The sequence below is a fragment of the Malaclemys terrapin genome, chromosome 3 (assembly GCF_027887155.1).
Source record: "Malaclemys terrapin pileata isolate rMalTer1 chromosome 3, rMalTer1.hap1, whole genome shotgun sequence".
Lineage (NCBI taxonomy): Eukaryota > Metazoa > Chordata > Testudines > Emydidae > Malaclemys > Malaclemys terrapin.
The window spans coordinates 105,825,494-105,849,069 of record NC_071507.1 but is presented as its reverse complement, the minus strand read 5'-3'; the positions used below and the strand labels follow the sequence as shown (position 1 = coordinate 105,849,069).

Below are 23,576 nucleotides of genomic sequence, written 5' to 3'. Positions count from 1 at the left end.
GAGACAGAAGCTGCATTTTCTGTCTTTACTATTCTTTTCTCTCCCCTTTGTGTATGTGTGTTTTGTCATCTTATGAAACGGGATCAGACTTTAATAGCTCCAGCCATCTCAAGTAACTTCTTCTCTTTCCCTCCAAAATAGTTATTACCATCTTTGATACCATCTAAAATCCTGTCAATCAAGGGGTGTATTCCTTTGAAAAACTCTCTCCAGATAAAGTAAAAGGAACAAGGGATGTTGTTAAAATGAAAGCCTTATTTAATACATTTCATTTCAAATGCTTTAGGTTTTTCTTTCTTTTCTGTATCTCTGATAAAAGGTTAAAAGGATTTTTAATGATGTTTGCCATGGGATTAAGCAGGCTGAGGTCTCTGCGTGTGAAACTCCAAACCTTGTTTAAAACAGCTTAATGTTGGACAGTGACTGGGTTATGTTACATCTTTAACTCTTTGGGTCCATATATTCCATCTGAATTAATACAACAGGCCCGAATGCACAAGATTTCGGGCCCACTGTTTAGATGGAAAAATTGTGACTAGCATGGATCTTTATATTGGTCTGACTAGCCTTACATTACGTCTATTGACAAAAATAAGACTGAATTGAATTTTTTTTAAGACTAACAGATTTATTTGGGCATAAGCTTTCATGGGTAAAAAACCCACTTCTTCAGATGCATGACTCTGTGCATGCATGGAGAAGTGGGGTTTTTACCCATGAAAGCTTATACCCAAATAAATCTGTTAGTCTCTAAGGTGCCACTGGACTCCTCCTTGTTTTTGTGGATACAGTCTAACACAGCTATCCCTCTGATAGTTGAATTTTCTTAAAGATAAAATACTACAATATAAGAATTTGTTTCATATTTAGTAATATAAATTGGTATATATTTATAAATATTTATACCTGATGTAGCTATACTGGGGGGAATCTTTCTGAGGTGCAGAAATCATTAGCTTGTGTGGTTCACCTCTTTTTGCAAGGCTGAAACTCCTATGAATGAATGATTGCCTGTTAGCTCTCATAAAGATGAGGAATTATTTTCTTGCAGACCTGAAGCAATATGATGTTCAAAGAACGGCATTGACTTTAAGTGGGTTTTGCTGACCAGTGACTTTTTAAAAACTATCTGTCAGGGGTTACAGCCAATTTCATTGCAGTTGTCTTCTGCCAAGAATAGTATTGATCATTGTAATTTTCCTATACAGTGTAAAGAGCATGAATTAGTCATTACTGGCCAGGATTAGGAAGAAATTTTCCACTATGGGCAGATTATTTCATAATTGTATCGTATGCCACTTCAGAAACGTCTGGTACCTACTGCTGTTGATCAGCTTGCAGATCAAGTTTAAGATGTGACTGACATGAATGATGGACAGTATTCAGCAGCCAGTAGCAATGTTGCATTTCACTTCACAGCAAGGAGAGCTAACATGTTTTTACATCCAGGAAATACCAATGTACATTTGCTGTCGATGTATGTTTTAAGTGTGATAGAGTATGTCCAGTATAAACTGAAGTAGAGGAGAGAGGGTCATAGCAGGAGGCAAGACAGTGTTTTGAACTGTCAGCATGGAATGACTCCCTGGGTAACGTCAATATTTGTTGCAATGGCAGGGTCAGGCTGAAAAAGCTGCAAGAGGGAACAATGTGTCAAGTCTCTTAAGTAATATAGGTTTAAATAATTATTTGAACGGCACTACCATGGATTAAAGCATGGAACTCTGTTGTCTTGCTTCTGGGAAATCCAGAATGTTGACGTATGTCCATCTCTGAATAAAAAAGTAATTGACTAAATGTGTTACCTTTCAGCACAATTTCTACAAATTGAGGAAATCTCCAGTTAAGCAACATTATCATCCACACCAACCACTGTGCACGGGCCTTACCATTCAAATGCACTCAGATTTCTAGCTTGACAATGAGCTCCCTTTCACTTTGAGCATACAGGCACCTACAATACGCATATCCAGTTACGCATTAATAAATAAACAACTTTAACACCAAGATTAAATATATATTACCCATATATTTTCTACTTTAACTAATCTGAGGATGGAGTTATGATTGTGCATGTGAGCAGAGGTGCCGACTTTCTAATGTCCATCATTGGAGATTTTAAAGAGCAGGTTAGACAAGCACCTGTCAGGAATGGTCTAGATAATTAGTCCTGCCATGAGTACAGGGGACTGGACTAGATGACCTCTCGAAGTCCATTCTAGTTCTATGATTCTATGTGCCGGGGAGGGCGGGGGTTTCCCACCCAGCCCAGGCCCCGCCGCCACCCCACCTCTTTCTGCCCCATTCCGGCCCCCTCCCCCTCAATGCCTCCTGCACACTGTGGAACAGCTGATTGTGGCAGGCAGGAGGCGCTGAGAGGGAGGGAGAGGCACTGATTGGCAGGGCCCGCCGGCGGGTGGGAGGCGCTAAGGGGAGGGAGAGGAGCTGATCGAGTGGGCTGTGGGTGGGTACTGGAGCACCCAAAGAGTCGGTGCCTATGCATGCAAGTGTGATTGAGGAACTGGATGTGTATATTGTGGATGGGTGTACAATGAAAGTGAAAGGGAATTTGTTGTGGCACTAAACCCAAAGAAATTTCAACTGTTTGCTGACTAGAGATGTAGTTTTACATAAGAACAGCCATTCTGGGTCAGACTAATGATCCATCTAGCCCAATATCCTGTCTTCTGATGGTGCTGGATGCTTCAGAGGGAATGAACAAAACTGGGCAATTATCAAGTGATCCATCCCTTGTTGTCCAGTCCCAGCTTCTGGCAGTTAGAGGTTTAGGGACACCCGGAGTGTGGGGTTGCATCCCTGACCATCCTAGCTAATAGCCACTGATGGACCTATCCTCTATGAACCTAGATATGAACTTTAGATATGTTTATCTCTTTCTGGTATGAAACTTGGCTAATATCACATACTAACACCTCAATATAGGTTAGGCCTCAACTAGAGTATTGTGTCCAGTTCTGGGGACTGCATTTCAAGAAAGATGTGGAGAAATTGGAGAGGGGCCAGAGAAGAGCAACAAGAATGATTAAAGGTCTTGAGAACATGACCTATGAAGGAAGGCTGAAAGAATTGGGTTTGTTTAATTTGGAAAAGAGAAAACTGAGAGGGGACATGATAGCAGTTTTCAGGTATCTAAAAGGATGTCATAAGGAGGAGGGAGAAAACTTGTTCACCTTAGCCTCTAAGGATAGAACAAGAAGCAATGGGATAAACTGCAGCAACGGAGATGTAGGTTGGACATTAGGAAAACGTTTCTAACTTTCAGGGTGGTTAAACACTGGAATAAATTGCCTAGGGAGGTTGCGGAATCTCCATCTCTGGAGATATTTAAGAGTAGGTTAGATAAATATCTATCAGGGATGGTCTAGACAGTATTTGGTCCTGCCATGCGGGCAGGGGACTGGACTCGATGACCTCTCGAGGTCCCTTCCAGTCCTAGAATCTATGAATCTATGAAAGTGAAATATTATGAGATTCAGCTATCAGATGTGGAAAGAAGTATCCTTATTTAGCGGAGGAAGAGGTGACTTGGGCTTAAATGTTGTCCTTGTAGTGGGCTATCTGCAGATCTCATCACTGGAGGAAATATTCTGTATAAAATATGACAATGAGAAATGTGGAAATAGGAACCTATCTATTTATGACTCTAGTGTATGGTATTTATTCACAAAATGGAGAATTAAAGAATCAGTTCTGTCCCAATAGGTCTGTTTTATTTGCCTCTCCCTGCCGCCTCCTCAGTATTCTTATAACATCCTTCTTGTTTTTTGTTTTAATTTTTTGAAAGCTGACAAATTGGGATGAGTTGTGGTTGAAGCACATAGGGATCAGTAGTATAATCACAGTCTATAGCCTTAACAGCCTCAGCAACATTAGTAAGTGCTCCTGGTTGATGAGAACATTTAAGTGTTCGTGAGTTCATAACTAAGGTTTTGTATAGTAATGTGAGGGGAATGGATGTGTTGTGTGTACTGTATTCCCATAGCTGTTGGAGGCAGAAAGAAGTTCCTTGTGATGACGAGTCCATTATCAGTGGAAACATGCTGTGTGAGCATTAGAGTACAATTGAGAAGTGGGCTATAATTTGGGATTTTCTTGCTTTTTAGGGTTTTTGAGTGAATATTGCATGGAACCTATCCTACAAATTCTTGTTTGTGATGTGTGTTTAATTTTTGGAAAAAAATACCTCTCTATAGTGTAGTATTGTGTATGTTCTCACTTTTCAAAATCTAAGCAATCATAAGTAGAATCAAAATTAAGACAAAAATGTGGGCTCTCTGATTGCATCCATTTGCTTAGCAGATAGAGCCAGAATTTATTACATCAGTTCAGTTGAACAGATATTGTGGCTTAGAGCAGTGGTTTTCAAACTGCGGGTCACAACCCAGTTGTGGGTTGCGGAATGTAAGGCACTGAGTCGCGGTGGCTCTGGTTAGCACTGCCAACTGGGCCGTTAAAAATCCCATCGGCGGTGCTGCCCGGCTAAGGCCGGCTAGTCCCTACCTGTTCTGACACCCGCTGCGTCCTGGAAGCGGCCAGCAGCAGGTCTGGCTCCTAGGTGTGGGAGGCCACGGGACTCTGCCCGTGCCCTGAGCAGTGGATCTGCACTCCCTTTGGCTGGTTCCCAGCCAATGGGAGGTGTGGGGGGGCGGGGTGGTGCCTGCGGGTGAGAGCCACGTGGAGCTTCTTGCGTACCTCTGCCTAGTAGCTGGACCTGCTGCTGGCCACTTCCAGGGCGCAGTGCAGTCCACGGTGCCAGGACAGGCAGGAAGCCTGCCTTAGCCTCCCTGCTGCACTGCTGCACTGCTGACTGGGAGCCGCCCAAGGTAACCCCATGCCCCAGCCCCCTGTCCCTCCCTTGAGCTCCGCCGAAACCCAGAGCCCGTTCCTGCACCCCAAACTCCTCATTCCTGGCCCCACCCCAGAGCCCGCACCCCCAGCCCAGAGCCCTGACCCTCTCCTGAACCCCAATCCACTGCCCCAGCCCTGAGCCCCCCCAAACCAGGAGCCCCCTCCTGCACCCCAAACCCCTCATCGCTGCAGCCCTCACCCTGCATCCCAACCCTCTGCCCCAGCCCTGAGCCCCTCCCACACCCCAAACCCCTCATCCCCCTGGGTCGTGGGCATCAATAATTTTCTTCAATGGGGTCGCCAGAAAATAATTTGAAAACCACTGGCTTGGGCCTTGGCTACACTTGCAGCTGTACAGTGCTGTGAGGTAAACCTGTCTTCGTACAGCTGAGTAGGGAAAAGCGCTGCAGTCTGTCCGCACTGCCAATGCAGTGGCGTGGCCACACTTGCAACATTTGCAGCTGTGTTGGGAGCGGTGCATTATGGGCAGCTATCCCAGCATTCATGTGGCTGCAACGTGCTTTTCAAAATGGATGCGGTGGGATGGGGTGGAGAGAGTGTGCTTTTTGGGGCGTCAGCACTCTATTTTGCAAGTTCCGAACTCCCGGCCCCCTGCTCATTCATTCATTCATTCACTCACTCACTCACTCACTCACTCACTCAAAGCAAACAGCAAACTGGTATGAGCTTTGAAACCAGCACTTCCGCATTCCTGCAGCCGGTCACAACAATGGAGAGGATTGGCCACTTGAGAAGATGATTGATTAGTACAGCGCTGCAAGTGTTTACACTCGCACCCGTTAGTCGTAGCTGCTCCGCTGTATCTCTTATGCTTCTCGGGGAGGTGGAGTACCTGCAGCGGTGTACCCAGGGAGATGCAGCGCTGTAAGTGCCCTGCCAGTGTGGATGGGGAGTGAGTTACAGCGCTGGGGGAGGCTTTACAGTGCTGTAACTTGCAAGTCTAGCCAAGGCCTAATAGAGGAGTACTGACCATTCATTTTAATATGCTGCATTGTCCTTTATACCAAGGCTGATACAGTAATAACATGCTAGCCAATGATACTTTCAGATTAAGCAGCGATTGCTGGTAGACATGATTGATTGCAGCATTCACCTGCTTTAGTATTGAGGAAAATCTATAATTAGAAACAGGAAGAAAAATACAAAGTGTATTGTCATGGTTTTCCTTATACAATAAGGACTAAATCATGGTTCCCTAAGGTTACCATATTTCCACAATCAAAAGAGGACCCTGGGGTGGGGGGAGCCCCACCCCTGCCCCGCCCCCATCCACTGCCTCCCACTTCCCACCCCCTGACTGCCCCCCTCAGGACCTCCAACCCCCCCTGCTCCTTGTCCCCTGACTGCCCCCTCCTGGGACCCCTGCCACTAACTGCCCCCTAGGATCCTACCCCCTATCTAAGCCTCCCTGCTTCTTGTCCCCTGACTGCCCCCTCCTGAGAACCCCCCACCCTAACTGCCCCCCTAGGACCCTACCTGTCCCCTGACTGCCCAGACTCTTATCCACACCCCCACCCTATATTCACACCCCCGCCCCCAGACAGACCCCCGGGACTCCCATGCCCTATCCAACTGCTCCTGGCCCCCTGACAGGACCCCCAGAACACCCGACCCATCTAACCCCCCCTGCTCCCTGTCCCTGACTGTCCCAACCTCACCCCTGCCCCCCTGACAGCCCCCCCCGAACTCCCGACCCATCCAACCCCCCCTCCCTGTCCCCTGACCAGGGCCAGCTTTAGCAAGAGCCCAGGAATCGGGCTGCGCTCCAGCCAGAGCTCCGGCTGGGGTCGTGGGGCTTGGGGCCAGGCTGGAGGTGCTTGGCCAGAACCGGGGCCTCCGTCCTGGGGCCCGAGCTGGGCTGGAGCCGCCAGGGCTGGTGCACTTGGCCAGACCTGGGGCTGGTGCCCCGGGGCCTGAGCCAAGCCGGGGCGGAGCCGCTGGGGATGGAGCCGGGGGTGCTCAGCCTGCACCCTCGGCCGGAACTGGGGCCGGTGCCCCGGGGCCTGAGCCGAGCCGGGCCGGAGCCACCGGGACTGGGGGTGCTTGCCTGGTGCCACTCGGCCGGGGCCAGGCCGGCACCACTCGGCCGGGGCTGGGGCTGGTGCCCCGGGGCCCGAGCCAAGCCGGGCCAGAACCGCTGGGGCCGGAGCCGCTTGGCCAGGGCCGGACTGGACCGCGCTGCATCTGATTCGCGGGAAGCAGGGGAGGGGGAGGAGCAGAGCGTTCAGGGGAGGGGAGGAGGGGGAAGTGAGCTGCGGGAGGGGTGGACAGCTGCGGGGCCGGGCGGCGTGCTAAGGCTGCAGGGGATGGGGGGAGCCGGGAAAGGGCTTTGGCTGCCGAGCGGTGCTTGGCCGCTGCTTTTTGGTCTATAAATGGCCGACCGGGGGGGAAATCCCGGACATTTTTAGATTTTTAGAAATCCCCCCCGAACGGCTATTTAAAGAATGAAAAGCCGGACATGTTCGGGGAAATCCGGATGTATGGTAGCCTTAGGTTCCCTGTGCAAAACTGAGTAAAATGTCTTTATGCAAGCGCTACAGGCTAGAGACATAATGGTATATTACTGTTAAGTTTTTCCTTTGGATCTGTTATTTAATTGATTAGCTGCTGTTAGCAATACTGCCTTGCATTGAATTCCATTTGAGGTCTGTCTCATTTCCTTTTTAATTTAATTATATTTTTTTAGAACTTAACGCACTCCACAGTCTTTAGTATGCTTATAACTTTTCTAAAAGGGCACGTTACATTTATCTGTTGTTTTTATATTACACAGTTGCTTATTTTCCAATGACTTCTCACTTATACCAACCACCCCATGAATCCTCTTTATGCCTCCCTAGCCACTCCCCCTGCACAACTAAACATTGCTTTTGTTACCATCAGCTCGATCCTTCTCTATTGTCTGAATTACTGTCAGATTAGCTAGATAAAAAGCATTATCCTCATTTGGTGAGCTGGTGGATGTGAGAGCAACAACACACAACTAGATATGGGATCCAGTTATGACAAGCCTCAGGAAGGGCCTAATGAGGCACAAAGCTGAAGTCTGAAACCACCTGAGACTTGTGGGTGTTCCAGTGTAACCTTGCTGCTTTGAATTTTATTGCTGCTTTAGTTTATTTAAAAAAAAAAAACACTCTGCAGATAAAGAATTTGGATGCATGAATTTTTTGTTAGACAGTTCAGTTATGATTTTATTTATTTTATATTTATGATAGTGTCCATGGTTTCCAAACAGGAGTAGGGCTCTATTCTGTTGGTGGTTGTATAAACATGTAGGGAAGATGTGATCACTGCCCCTAAAATCTTGCCTCTCATTCTTCTCCTTTTCTCCATGCCATTTTATAATTGTAATTCTAGCCCTAGGATTATTATTAATTCTGCTGCACCATCTGTTTTTAAAACAAGAGTTTTTCAAGCAACTTCTTGGTTTAACAGGGAGAGCAGGGAGTCAGAGACAGTCAACCATGGGTTAGAAAGACGGTGTAGGACACATGGGCTGACTGTTTATTCTGAGAGATGGAAAAATTGGATCAGTTCTTATAAGTGGTGCACTAAGAGAGACCAGATCTTAATAGGAATATAATTAATATTTTCTGGTAAACATGGATAGACAATGCTTTTAAAGATGACTGACTGCCTTCTTAATCCGTTTCTGATACTTTTAAGGAATGCTGCCATTGAGTTTTATAATGTCTTAATGGTAAGATTGGCAGGAATCGACTTCATCTTCCAAATAAGATTCAGTCCTCCCACTTCAAGAAGTGTAAACAATTTTAATATAAATGCACATCTTTATTATCAGTGTTATTTTCCTTTCAGCCAATTACTGCACCTCATGAATAACCAGAACTAAATTAATTCACTGATTTACTCCAACGGGGTTGAAATCGCATTGGAATGCCTATTTGGTTAAGGTTTTACTTTCCTCTTCTCCTTAGCTGATATGTATCAACTATTACTGGACATACACAGATGAGAATTAAGATTGAAAACTGTTATCTGGAAATTCTGAAAGTTAGGGTTTCTGCTGCATTCTTAGTCCTTCCTCCATTGCTCAATCCAGTAACTTGTGAGGCAGCTGTAACTGTGTGTGTGTGTGTGGTGCGGGGGGGTGTGGCAGAGAGTTTGGATATAGAACTGATCTAGGCTTGGTGGTCGCTTCCCCCATCCCTGCTTTACCCACTACTTAGATCCCCCACATGGCCACAATGGCCTCATGGGGGGCACCACATAGGACAGGAGCTCCCCAATTTATCCAGGGCAGAGTCACAACCTCCAGGAGGCAGGCAGACAGATGTGCTACTTCCAGCCACGGCAGCTGCCTATCTCCCTTTTGCAGAGGCTTAGGGCATGTCTACGTGATATGACATGCATTAGAGGAGTATGATTTCTAAAGAGCTCCAGTGTGTTGGCACCTGTAGATCCTGCTGGTGTGAACAAAAATTTCTCAGTGTGTGTTAATGTAGTGTTTCCTGCACTATGTTAATGTGGACTAGGGAACTTTTTGTTGGATCCACGTGAGCCAGTTGGAGTGCAACACATAGATATGCTTTTGGAAATCACATGCCTCTTGTGCACATGACCACACAGTGTAGACAAGCTCTTGAGAACCAGTTTGGAGAACTTTATAGCATTTCCTTTTTTTAAATTGTGAGTGGGTACATGCTCATTTCCTTTTGAGAAGGGGGATTTTTCTCTGCGGGGGGGGTGTTTGAAAGGAGGGCTCTTCAGGTCAGCCACTGTGGGGCAGGTTGGCTTGGACACATACAAAACATAGGGGGATACAGGAACAGTTTGGAGAAACTGGTAGGTATTTTTTGTTTTGTTTACTAAGTTTTGTGTCTTAACACTTTGTTCATATATCCTCTATTGATTTACTGTTTGACTGTCTTGTTAGTTAGATTGTAAGATCTTCAGGGCAGGAACATTGTGGTTTGTGAGGCATCTAGTGTATCTTTGGTTTTAGTAGGATTTGGTATGTGTACCATTGTCCGGTACACATAAAAGCATGAAGATTTTGCTGCAACTGGAGTTACCACTGGCAGTAATACACATATCTGGGTATCATCTTTGTATCCCTTTTCTACATAAGCAATAAACACCTTTGCTAATCTATTTACAAGAAATCAACACCTAAATGAAGAACAGCTGGCTCAAACTGAAACCAGGATAGGTTGAAATGATACTGATTGGAAGGGGGAAATGCTTTTAACTTACTGGAATGCTGATCTCTCCTCCCATCAAAAGCATCTGTTCCTTGTTCATCAAATTGGTGTGAAGGCTTAGGTCCCAATGGATCAATCGTTAACCTTTATAGTGACCATGGCAAAAAATTGCTTTCTTTCCACTTCAGCTAGCTAGGAACTTTCATTCCCTTCTTCTCAGATGAGATCCAGCAACAGCTATATAAATATTTGGCAACACTAGAACTGGATTATCAGAATTCACTATAAAATCTCATACACACTAGAGAATTGAATCAATTGTGTTGCACCAATTTAAGCACAGACTTCTTGTGCAACTACCCTAACACCGAATCATATTAAGAATACTTGTAGGTTTGTTCCACTTTCCCATTAGCACTAAACTGATTTACTTTCAGTGCTTTTTGGTATCTATCCCTTAGTTGGTGTCAGAACTCTCAAAAGTAGTTCCACAAACTGGTGGGTAGATGCTACCATTTGTGACTGGTGGGCTGTTGGACAATAGCCAGAACTAGCTGAACAGTTTCAGCTGTCCACACTGTTGCTGAAATGATTCAGAATGCAATGGTTTTTGGTCTTGCTGTAGCATAATCTGCTCCGAACAGCATATGGTATACTCATGAACTGTTCTGGGCGCTTTTGTGTGCGGATGTGAGGTGTATTACAATGGATGGAGGGAACAAACTGCTTGGTACCACAGTAAATGTACTATCGTAAATGTGTTTAGTGTAGACAAGGCTTAAGAGAAACTGAAGATGGAAGCAATGTAGACTCTCCAGTTTGTGTAGAGATCAGTGATCTCAGCAGGCCAAGCTACCATAAGAACATCACCACTGGCGTTATTAACAGTCCCCAAAATTAAAAATAGTTTGAATGTACCAGTAAATGTCCTCAGTGTAGACAAAACTAATGTGCTCTGCACTGGCTCATGGTTCATTTTCAATGTCTATTTAAGGCCTTACTCCTTATCTTCAGAACCATTAATGGGTTGAGATCCAGCTATCCAGTATATCTGTATTTACTTCTGTATCCATTACCTACCAGGACAGCTATGCTTTTCTGGGACAATAGAACTAACAAAACCTATCATGAAAGATTGGAGGTAAAGTATTTTCAATCTAAGGATCTCAACTGTGGAATAAGATACCAGAAGAGATTAGACCATTTTTAGAATACACTGCAAACCCAATTTATGGTGATTGGCTCTCTTGGCCGACGTCTACACTACGAGCTAAGGGTGTGATTCCCAGCTTGCATACACATACTGCTGCTAACTGTCATTGAGCTAGCGTGAGTATAAATAGTAGTTGTGTCTGCAGTACCATGGGCAGCAGCGGCATGGCTTAGTTGTGCTGAGTACAAACCCACTGATTTCAGGTGGGTTGTACTTAGCGCAGGAACAAGGGGCTGAGCAGGACTTTCTTGAACAGAGGGATGGGAAAGACTGGGACTGCCTGAGCAAGGAGACTGTTATAAGGCATGTGCACAAGGCAGGCAAATTAAGATTGTGTGTTCAACTTTAATTGCAGCATTTCCTAGTTTTTTGGGTGCTTGACTTTGCAACTTGAACTTTCTTCTAATGTAGTTTTTTATATATAACATGAGAGAGAAGAGTTTCAGAGGTATCAAATTCTATGTAATGATTTCAGCTTTTAAATTTCTCTATTAAACATACAAAGATGTTTCCAAACAGGCCAACTATAAAGTTCTGTTTCACTTTGTGTATATAAAAAATGAGAGATTTTTGAATTGTTGAAGGGTATGTCTACACTGCAATTAAAAACCATTGCTGGCCTGTGCCAACTGACTGGGGCTTGGGCTAAGGGGCTTTTAATTGTGGGGTACACGTTCTTGTTTGGGCTCCAGCTTGGGACCCTGTGAGGTGGGAGGATCCCAGAGACCAGGCTGGAGTCCAAGCTGGAACATCTCTTCCACAATTAAATAGCCCCTTAGCCCGAGCCCCGTGAGCCTGAGTCAGCTGGCCTGGGCCAGGTGTGGGGTTTTTAATTGCAGTGTAGAGATACGCTAAGAAGTGACTAATGAATCTTTCCACAACAAATAAATAACACAACTCAAACTTGTTTCCTCGTTAGTCCTAGTTTTAAGAGGAATTGTTGCTGGGTACCTATGTACAACAAAAAGCAGAACTCATAAAGAAAAAACTGTTTGAAATGTTAAATTTAATTTTCTGCACAGTTAAGTGGCTTTATGACTGCTCTTTAGTTCCAGATGTGCACATTTCCAGCTGATTGTGATACAAACTAAAATTCCAGGTATGCTTTATGAAACTCTGGCTAGGCAGAGTATCAAAATTGGATGTTTATGCTGTTCTAAACTAAGCTGTTGTAATATTTATAGGTTTACAGTGTTGACTGGAGCCAAACTAGAGGAGAACAGGTAGTGGTGTCTGGTTCATGGGATCAAACTGCGAAATTGGTATGTCTGTTTTTTTATAGAAGGTCAGCACTGTGATTTGTTTTGGAACTTGTAGTTCTTAATTTGTGTTGAGAAACGGTGTCCTCTCTTATGCAGTTTTCTGTCCCTTCTGCTTTCCTCTTTACTTAAACTGATGCTGTCATTTTTTTTTTAATTTGGCTTGCTGCATTGCCCTTCATATCTGTACACTTTCAAAACACATGAGTTCTTTCAATGATGTGTGTTAAAGGGAAGATCCTGCAGTCCACCGTGACATAGAATTCCCAAAGAAATCCCTGGGAGATTTTGGGCTAAGCTATTTGTAAGATGGGGCCTTTAGACAGATACGTTTTTAACTTTTGTTTCTAATAATATAGAAGCATGCATGCCTGTTAGACCCAAAATATCTAAATAGCAGAAAGACCAGACACATTTCAAAGGATAATTGAAATATTTTCAGTTTTGTTGGGTGCCCAGATATACTGTTTGATGGACACAGTAAAAAATATTATATTATATCTATCTATAATATAAAAATATTGAGAGATTCTGGTCTCTTTGCATAAATTTTTTTAGTTTCTTTGGGAATGCATATGTGAAAACCTCTTCTTTTTATTGTACAGAAACCCCAGTAGAATAAAAGTGTACATTTTAATAGCCGCCTTGGAAAGTTGTGTTTAGCCCAAAATAAATAATTGATTTAAATATTGCTGTTCTCCACCTGCAGACTTTTGTTTTTCATTTTATTTAGTGGGACCCAACTGTGGGGCGGTCATTATGCACTTTTAAAGGCCACGAAGGCATCATTTACAGCACTATATGGTCTCCGCACATCCCAGGCTGTTTTGCATCTGCCTCAGGTAAATATTATAGTAAAATGGCATTCAAGTCGAAAGAGCCTGCATTGTATTGAATTATTTCTCACTTTGTCCAGCAGATGGTGGTGTGTATCATATTTTTAAAAATGGAGAAAGAAAAGAGAAATGTATAGCCATGGAATGGATTTGTAGGTTCTGTTGTGATCCTTAAATCACTTCTGTTGGTTTCTCAACTGGGATCAGCAGTTATCTAGCACTTGCTTCACTTCAGTGATCCTGAGGCAGTTTTTCACACTATTGCATTTATACAACTCCCCTTCCCACTCATAATTTTTTGTTTTTGGCTGCTAAGATGTGCTTTATGCTTTCTTGTATATTCTGACATATCTTTAAAAGACTGTCTCCAAAACCATGGTAGCAGTAGACCATTTGCCCTAAAGTATGAGACCTCCGTTTAAGAAACACGGTATAATATACTACTATGTATTGCTGTGCCCTGTCCTCAGGAAAGAAAATCAGCAATTTTACTTTTTCTGCCTCCTGCCAATTTTGTAGATCCTGCTGACTAATACCAAAAAAAAAAAAATGTGTTGAGTCTCTGTGGGGCCAAATGAAGGACTGCAAAGTGATAAAATTAAAAACCTGCAGCTGGCCCAGGCCCGTGGGAGGGTCCCAGAGCTCGGGCCCAGGCCGGAACATCTACTTTGCAATTAAATAGCCCCTTAGCCCGAGCCCGCTGACACAGGCCAACTGTGGGTTTTTAATTGCAGTGTAGACGTACCCAGAGTTGTCATATGAAAGAAACTGATGCACTCAGAATACTGTTAAATCTCCCTCTTTATATCCAAATAAAATATATGATGTTCTACTGAATAAATTAACTCCATCAATGAACTTGAATAAAAAGGAGAGGTTTTATACGGAGAAGTATCCTTCAGTTTTTTTATTATTTTAAATCTTTACAAAATGGCTTTACAATGGTAGACATATAATGGAGCTTTTCATGCCGTTAGTAATGACACGTCCATTGCTATTCTGTCCAGTAAATGAACAACTCTGATGGTTTCTTGCTCTTAAGTCCAAATGGCATTTCCTAAAGCAACTCAGACAGTGCATTTTCAAGGTGATCACTTCACTTTTTGGGTGGTTAAAGGTATTTTGCCCTTACACTCAGGATAGAGGATGGTGTTGGAGCCAACTGACGTCTACTCACTAGGTCTTCTCCAGTTGTGGTGGTGGAGAATAGGAGACAGGGATCCTCATTTTAGATTTTCAGGATCCTCAAACTTAATAACAGACATAAAAGGTCAATAAACTTTGTTTCACTAGGAACAAGTGCTGGCCTGAAAACTTGTCACACAGAAATTTTGACCAGAATAGGGATGGAAGGGAATACTTGAACTTCCTCCTCTGCCTGTTTTTTGGACCCCTTCTCTCTCCTCCCCTCCCCCCCGCCCCCCTTCAGCTTCATCCAGAAGCGTGCTGAAGTGCTTTAGATGAATCATTTGTGTGATGCACACTCACACACACCATGAAGTTTCAGAATTTTAAGCCAGAAATTAGTTTCGTGTCCCAACGTCTGTTGCTTTTTACCTGTTAGGAAAATGGTGATCTCTGGTTAACAATTTACTTATTCCACAATTTAAACAAAAGTTTAGTCCTGATACAAACTTAATTAACTTTGAAGTGTTTTGTTAAGCATTTGGCACTGCTATGGAAATAGATGGAGGACAACTATTGTACACTTCTTTTCCTCTGCATTTCAGTCCTCTTGGGGGGGGAAAGTGAAAATAAGTTTGTTCTTATCTAGTCTCCTTTTGTGAGGGTGTAGAGGAATGCTGTGAGGGTGTAGAGGAAGGTTCACTACTCAAAAAAGGCCCTGGGCTGGACCAGTGAGTTTGTTTCAGGTCTATATTGAGATGGAGTCCTATATCAGCTGCCTGAGAAAGCTGGAACTATTCTATATTTGGCTCAAGCTGATATTGTTAGTTCCTTGGTTCTAGGGATGATAAATTCATTTTCAACGTATTATTTTTCTTTTAAGAAAATGGGGGAGGAGAAGGAAAGAAGGGGATCCCTTGCCATGCTGAAATGTAAGCCAAATGAAAAAAGGAATGAATGCTACCTGAGAAATATTTAGTTTGATTAAAAGTCCTCAAATTAAGTAAGTCATATCAGTGTGCAGCAAGATTCAACTGGTGCGGAGTGGACAGGAGAATGGAGTATGTCTGGCTGGTATTTCAATTACATTAACGTTTATTTAGTAGCTAATATACTTGCATTTCACATTTTGAAAGATGTGTGAGGCACTTCACAATGTTGCTATTATTGTGTGCAGTGGTTTGTACTCGAGCTGGTTATTTGATTGCCTCTTACCTGTTGTTGTTTGAAAATATTAACAAATAGGAGCCGTTAATTCAGTGTATGTAAATAAATTCTATTCTGATGTCAGTAGCAGTTTCTGAGCTGATAAAATAAGCTGGGAGATCAGGTGGACGTGCTGCATCAGCTCAGGGACCCAATAAATGTCTGGCTGACATCGAAAGACCAGTCATGTGGAAAATGTGATTAAAGACATGACATAAATAACAACGGCCTGATGGCTAAAAGGGTTTAATGACTCATTGTGTCGTTTGTCCAGAAGGTCTTTCTTTCTACCTGGAGACCAAAGTGATGACTAGCACATAAAGAAGGTGCCGAATGCTCACATCATTAGCTTATAGCCAAATGTAAATCAATGCAGCGCAATGATCCTCAACCACTGCAGAGCAATAGATCGTGCCTGATTCTTTTAGTTCACTATAGAATCATCCTTTATAGAGTCAACAAATTCTTATTGTCCTTTTAAATTTGCCAGCAAGAGGAACTAACAAGTATCTTTTTTTTCTAATTACATAACAGTGATGCTGTCCAATACTGCACAGCATTGGTAACTTGGAAATGAAGAGTCTGTTCTGTACTGGGCAAAGCCCAGCAACGCTTAGCATAATAGCTAGCCTTTATCTTCTACGACTTCAATTTTAATGCTGCATTCATGTGTATATATAATTAATGCAGTCATTACATTTATTGGGTAGGGTAAGCACTGACTGTTTTCATTACAGCTTTAACAAGTCATGAGTGCAAGGCAAAGAAAAGATTGTCTCAAGTAGTATATGCTCTGCAAGATTCTCCCTCATTCATCCTGATTTTAGCTCCATTTATTGTAGTCTTTCCTCAAGGAGTCATTTTGCAAACGCAGGATGGAAAGTGCTCTGGTGCTGTGAGAAGGGTTTGGTCTTTACTGTGGAATTTGCATACATTGAGAGAAAAGGTTTGGAACTGCAGCTTTTCTGGTTTGAGTGAACAAACAAATTCAGTCTGCATACTTTGTAAACACCTGTGTTCAGCACACTTTATGTATGAGAGTGTGACAGCATTATTACCCTTGTATGGCATCTCTGACTGCATTGTTCTTGTCACCAAAGAGTAAGGGTGGGGCGTCTGTGTTTGAGATTTACCTTTCTGAAAATGTTAACATCTCTTACTAGAGTCTTTGAAAACATTTTTTACTAACCAGATTATGTAACCCAGAGGTTTCTAAACTCTGGTTTCAGAGAGCAGGCTGGTTACATGGTGTAGGCTCTTCTTTTTCTCAGAATCTAAGCCAGGAGTGGGCAAACTTTTTGGCCTGAGGGCCACATCAGGGTATAGAAATTGTATGGCAAGCCATGAATGCTCATGAAATTGGGGTTGGGGTGCAGCAGGGGTTGAGGGCTCTGGCTGGGGGTGCAGGCTCCAGGGTGTGGCTAGAAATGAGGAGTTCAGGGTGCGTGAGGGGGCTCTGGGCTGGGGCAGGGGAGCGGGGTGTGTGGGAGGGATGAGGGCTCTAGGGTGGGGCTGGGGATGAAGGGTTTGGGTGTAGGATGGTGCTCTGTGCTGGGACCGATGGGTTAGGAGGGCGGGTGAGGGGCTCAGGGTGCAGGCTTGGGGCAACGCTTACCTCAAGCGGCTCCCGGAAGCAGCGGCATGTCCCCCCTCCAGCTCCTACATGGAGGCACGGCCAGACGGCTCTGCTGCACTCTGCCCTGTCCGCAAGCGCCGCCCCTGCAGCTCCCTTTGGCCACGGTTCCCAGCCAATGGGAGCTGCGGGGACGGCGGTTGGGGTGGGGACAGTGTGTGGAGTGGAGCCCCCTGGCCGCCCCTACACGTAGAAGCCGGGCGGGGGGACGTGCCACTGCTTCTGGGAGCTGCGGGGAGCGGCCCCAGACTTTGCTCCCCAGCGGGAGCTCAAGGGCCGGATTAAAACGGTTGGCGGGCTGGATGCGGCCCGCGGGCCATACTTTGCCCTCCCCAGTCTAAGCTTGCAATAAAAGTTAAAATATGTAAATACACTTCCATGCAAATAATTGTTGTAGTATGTTATGATTGCAAAAAGGGGATGATAAAGTCCCAAGTGATCATGAATGAGAGGGGAGTGGTCTGCAAGATAATTTCTCTGTTAACATGTGGTTTACACCATGAATGTTTCTGGACCCAATTTTGGCTTGCTAAGCCATCACATTCTCCAGTCTTCAGGTGTTTCTATCAAGAAAGAAGATGTAATAATCAGATTTTGCTTTATTTCTGCCCCAGAAGTGGCTCCCCAAGGCAAAACAACCCTTGGACAATGACATTTAAATTCCAGATATTTGGGTTTACCCAATTTCCAACAAAACCAAAGTGTGACTCAAATACTTGTGGTGATGGGAAGTGAGGCAGACATAAGTTCCTGAATAGATATATATTGATACTCTTATATTTTATTGAAAAGGCTGCCTTTTGCTCATAAAATTAGTGCTCTTTTTCTTTACTTCTAAGAAGTGCCTTGTGCTTATTTATTTAATATGCTAAATATAAACACAAATATTGCCACAAAGTACCCTGAATGTTTGTATGGTATTTGGAGATTGAAAACTTTTAAGAGGGGGGGAAATAATATGCATTAATTAGCATGTGTATTTTCTGTACATAGCATGCCTTTAAAAAGCAAAATATATAATTTGGCAAATTCTAAGTGCAATACTGATTGCCACTTGTACTACAAGCTATTAAAAATACATAATTTGCTTGTTTGTGTCAAATCAAATGCATGTTAAAGTGAAGTGTGCATATTCATTTGAAATATTATCTAACTACATGTCAATTCATGTGTCTTGTGCTAAGTACGCTTGATTAAATTAATTTCTAATTTTGCAAGCTGTAGGGAAATATCATACCAAAAATGTGTGGCCCTTTATTTATAGTGTGTGCCAACCAGGATAAAGAATTATCTACAGCACTTAGTGGCTATAAAGTATTCTCAAGTAAAGTATTCTATGGTAGAGATTGTCAACAGGTAAAAGGGTGTTTAAAAGTACAGCAGGAAAATACATTTACTTTTTTTCAGAGAGGAACAATGTACAGTAAAATATTTGAGAAAGATCAAAACTACTTTGATTTACTGAGATTCTTGGCCTACCTGAAGAGCATTTTGTCTCAGACTGAAAAATCTAAATTGAAGACTATGGATTTCTTGCAGTCAGTTGTGTTTAATTACTTTCTAGTCTTTGCTATGTGAAAATGGGCCTCATGCATATATTATAGCCCTATTGAGTGACCTTAATTAAAGCTATATATATCCTAACATTTTTCATTAATACTTTGCTGGATCATCTGTTCAAATTTATTTCTTATGACTGAATAAAACCAATTGAATGATCATTTTAAAAGTCCCTAGAAGGATTGTTTTGAGAGTCAGAACACTTTGGGTTCTGCTCTTCACTCTATCTTAGGGTTTTTGTGTGAGTTTGAGCAAGTATCGTACCCTCTCTGTGCCTCAGTTTCCTCATTTGTAAAAACAAGAATAATACTTACCACCCTTAAGCTGTGTTGTGACACTAAATTAATGTTAAGTAGTGATCTTTGGATGGACAATACCATAGTAAATGCTAAATTCTATTTGAGTTTTGCTGAGATACTGTACATGGATATTTGTGTTTAAGTTACCTATTACTGGTAACTTCTTCCTTCAGTGGATTAAAGCCACTTTTATCCAGTGACCAGTTATAGTAGGGTCAGATTCCTGACAGTAGTATTTATCAAACCAGTTTCATTATTTAAGTAAAAACCTTTCAGCTGAAAGTATTTGGTTCTTTGAAAACTAATTTGAAGCTGCATTAGCTGGACCCATCTTTGCCTTCAGGACAGTTATTTTTCATTAATCTCTTAAGTATCTAGCCTTGCTGAATTGTGACCGTTCTGTCTCAGCACAATCTGGCATTGATTGCGCTAACTGGTTCTTGTCTTGCTGGACTTTATGTACTGTGGGTTATAGGTTTGGGTGAAAAACACCCTTTGACAAAAAGCCAGCATAAAGCCTGTGCACCATTTAAGTCTAATGTAAACTTTAGTTCCTTAATGGGACTGATGTGATATATATGTATTGGCCAGCTCTATGCACAGGGGTGAAATTTACACTTGTGTTTGTGATCTCTTTTTAGGAATCTTTGGGTGAGTGCGTGGATGTTTAATTATCTTCATTTTTTATTTTAACAGGTTTATAAAATTTAAGGTGAATCAAGTAGTGTGACGGGTTGTCACAGAACCCCCCCTTGGGAGCTGCCACTTGATATGCCAAGAGTATTTCTACCCCTGCCTTCCCTGCCAGCTCGGGACCCCAGCACCCTGTCTTGCTGAGCCAGACACTCCCATCTGCTCCAGCAAAGACCCAGGGTCTGAATTACTTGCCCCAAAGCTGCAGGTTTACCTGAAAGCAGCTAACAGAAGTGTTCCTGTCTTTAACACTCAGATGCCCAACTCCCAATGGGGTCTAAACCCAAATAAATCCATTTTACCCTGTATAAAGCTTATACAGGGTAAACTCGTAAATTGTTCGCCCTCTATAACACTGATAGAGAGAGATGCACGGTTGTTTGCTCCCCCAGGTATTAATACATACTCTGAGTTAATTAATAAGTAAAAAGTGATTTTATTAAATACAGAAATTAGGATTTAAGTGGTTCCAAGTAGTAACAGACAGAACAGAGTAAGTCACCAAACTAAATAAAATAAAATGCACAAATCTATGTCTAATCAAACTGAATACAGATAATCTCACCCTCAGAGATGCTTCAGTAAGCTTTTTCCTCAGACTGGACACCTTCCAGGCCTGGGCACAATTCTTTCCCCTGTTCCTACCTGAGGTGGTAGCTAGGGGATTCTTCATGATGGCTCCTTCCACTTTGTTCTGTTCCACCCATTTATATATCTTTTTCATAAGGTGGGAATCCTTTGTCCCTCTCTGGGTTCCCACCCCCTCCTTCTCAGACATCAGGTTAAAGATGGATTCCAGTTCAGGTGACATGATCACATCACTGCAAGACTTCATTGCCCACTTGCCAGCACACACGTATACAGGAAGACTTACAGGTAAAACACAGCCATCTGCAGTCAATTGTCCTGGTTAATGGGAGTCATCAAGATTCCAAACCACCATTAATGGCCCACACTTTGCATAATTACAATAGGCCCTCAGAGTTATATTTCATATTTCTAGTTTCCGATACAAGAGTGGTACATTTATACAAATAGGATGATCACACTCAGTAGATTATAAGCTTTGTAATGATACCTTACAGGAGACCTTTTGCATGAAGCATATTCCAGTTACATTATATTCACTCATTAGCATATTTTTATAAAACCATATAGACTGCAACATCACAAGTAGAATACATAGACAAGTCTGTGTTCAGTAACCACCCAACAGACCAGCAAAAATATGTTGCCTAATAGCGGTGACTTGTTACTAAAAGTAGAATGAATGAATAAATAAATAAATAAATGCATTTTTATTGGAAACTTTTGGGAATCTTTGTGTTTGCTTATAATCGGAATGCTAATTAGCGATGACCCTTAATGAATACGATTGTACTTGGTATGCTTCAAACAGTCTTTAACCTTGTTCTGTCCTGTCCTGTTTTGTCCTGTCCTGTCCATTTTACAAATGTTTATCAGCTCAAGGTTTGTGTTTTATTTGTGAGTCCTTTTACCTGCAACTGAGCTGGGGAAATGGGGAGCCAGTTTTGGCTTTAGTGTTGACTCTTCCATTGGGCAAAGGGCTCAGTAGTAAGGTCGCTTTATAATGTACGGTATTATTTTTCCTTTCTGAAGTAGTGCCATGCATTGATAGTACTGTTTCTGGCAGGCACCAAATCTGTGTATGCTGCACTGTGTTACCTCCAGATTACTAGGTCAAAAATAATGGCTATTTCATATGGTCAGGTATAATTTTTTTTACCACTAGGGAGATTGCTTATATTCTGCTGAAATTATTGTTGGCTCAATGGGCTAGTTTTCCAAATATCTTTGGCCCTCAAAATGCTTCTTTGATTAACTGTAAAGGTAATGGACCAAACTATACATGTATTTGTGTATTGATTCTCTTACAAAAATGTAAAGTGTCTTGTCAAGTAGTGTGGGTTGCAAAATGTAGGCTACCTCTTAAAATCTGTATTATCTGATGGAAAACATCTTTCAAAGATAAAATAGCTTTTTATATATATATAATTTTTTAAAAAGGCCCATTATTATATCACTGAGAAATTTAAAACCCAAAATGAAATGTGTCCCACTACAGCAAGTAAAATTAGTAGGGTGGGAGCTATTTGATCACATAATCTTCAGTGAATCCTGCCTTATGTAGTGAGAACCCTGTGTGTCATGTGTTCTCTGTAGACATACTCTTAAGTCCTTTTGAAATTTTTACCCCATATCGTTGTTACAAGACCTACTCAAATTGAGAAAGCAACAGAGGGTGCTAGTGATAAAACAAAGCTAGGTGTTAGGTTTGATTATCTTGTTAATTCAATGATAAAACCCTAATCATTTCCTGTGTGTCTCTCAATGAATCTTGTGTATAATTAGTCATTCTTGTTTGGACTGTAAGTGATTCATGCCAGGACCTATGTTTTGTAGAAGGCCGAGCAAATTATTGTCACTTCAAATCGACCAGTACAAAAAGTATTTCAGAGTTATAATGGGAAAACTCCCTGCAATTACCCTTGGGTCACCAATGATTCCTTTGTTTCAGGTGATCAGACTTTAAGAATTTGGGATGTGAAGACGCCAGGAGTCAAAGTAGTGATTCCAGGCCACCAGGCTGAGATCTTGAGCTGTGACTGGTGCAAATATGACGAGGTATAATGCGTTGTGCCAAACTACAGTCAACATCCCTAAATGAACCACTTTTCTTAAAGAGTAAAGGTCTTTTACTGCCACATCAATGTCTCTTCAGCTCTACTGATGTGCGAGTAACAATCATGTCTAGTGGCTGATTAGATTATTTTCAGTCACTAACATCCCAGAAGAGTCATTCCCAGGGATAAATGGCATAGGTAGGACTCAAGCTTTGGTTACACTGTTAGACAAACACTTGCATAGTTTACAAAATTGTTTCTTGTGTGTAAACATATTTGTAACTTACATTTCCATTTTCTTTTTAGATCTCGTAGACTGTATTTTAATCACTGCAGTTTAATAGTCATCCTGTTCTAATGTGTCTGCATGTGTGTTTGTTTTGTTTTAATAATCAGAATTTGCTGGTAACTGGCGCAGTTGACTGTAGTTTGAAAGGTTGGGATTTGAGGAATGTCCGGCAGCCAGTATTCAACCTTGTTGGCCATACCTATGCTGTAAGGAGAGTAAAAGTAAGTTTAGTTCTTTGTCTTAGCCTGTCAATGGACTCCAATTTCTATTAAAGTGTCAGTGACGCAAACAGTATATATGTAACTAAGAACTAGAAATAAAGAAGCAAGTAAGCAGGTACCCAAGATTTTTGCTTGTTTAATAGTTCACAGACTAGTTATTCTCAGAGTCCTTCCTAATGGTCCACACATCATAACCTTTTGACATTCAAAATAAGTTTTTGGGGTGCTGTGAGAGAGAGTGGCTTCAAGAGATGATCTTTTCATTGTAGAGGGCTCCACAGAATGAAAAACATAAAGAAAGCCTGGTCAACTTAAATTCTTCATGTAGTTTCAGCTGAAACTACTATACTCCCTCATTCCTTTCTTAAATTGTGTTGTTGTATTGCTGTGTGCTGTTTAACAGCAGCTTCTTTCCATTCTAGAGATAGCAGCATTTGTGTAGAATAAGGCTTAGACCTTGCTGAGTGTGCATTTGTGTGTGTATAGAAGGGCTTGAGGAGCCTTAGGGGTGAAAAGTATCAGAGGGGTAGCCATGTTAG

The 23,576-nt window shown here is 42.5% G+C and overlaps 1 protein-coding gene across 1 annotated transcript in view; it reads left to right on the top strand.

Annotated features, from left to right (window-relative positions):
- The window catches only part of PEX7 (peroxisomal biogenesis factor 7), an 88,344-nt gene that overhangs the window by 10,954 nt on the left and 53,814 nt on the right, over positions 1-23,576 (top strand). The window contains exons 4-7 of the mRNA XM_054023196.1: positions 12,456-12,533; positions 13,264-13,372; positions 22,422-22,528; positions 22,924-23,037. Of these exons, the coding sequence (XP_053879171.1) occupies positions 12,456-12,533; positions 13,264-13,372; positions 22,422-22,528; positions 22,924-23,037 (408 nt within the window). The remainder of the gene's footprint in view (positions 1-12,455; positions 12,534-13,263; positions 13,373-22,421; positions 22,529-22,923; positions 23,038-23,576) is intronic.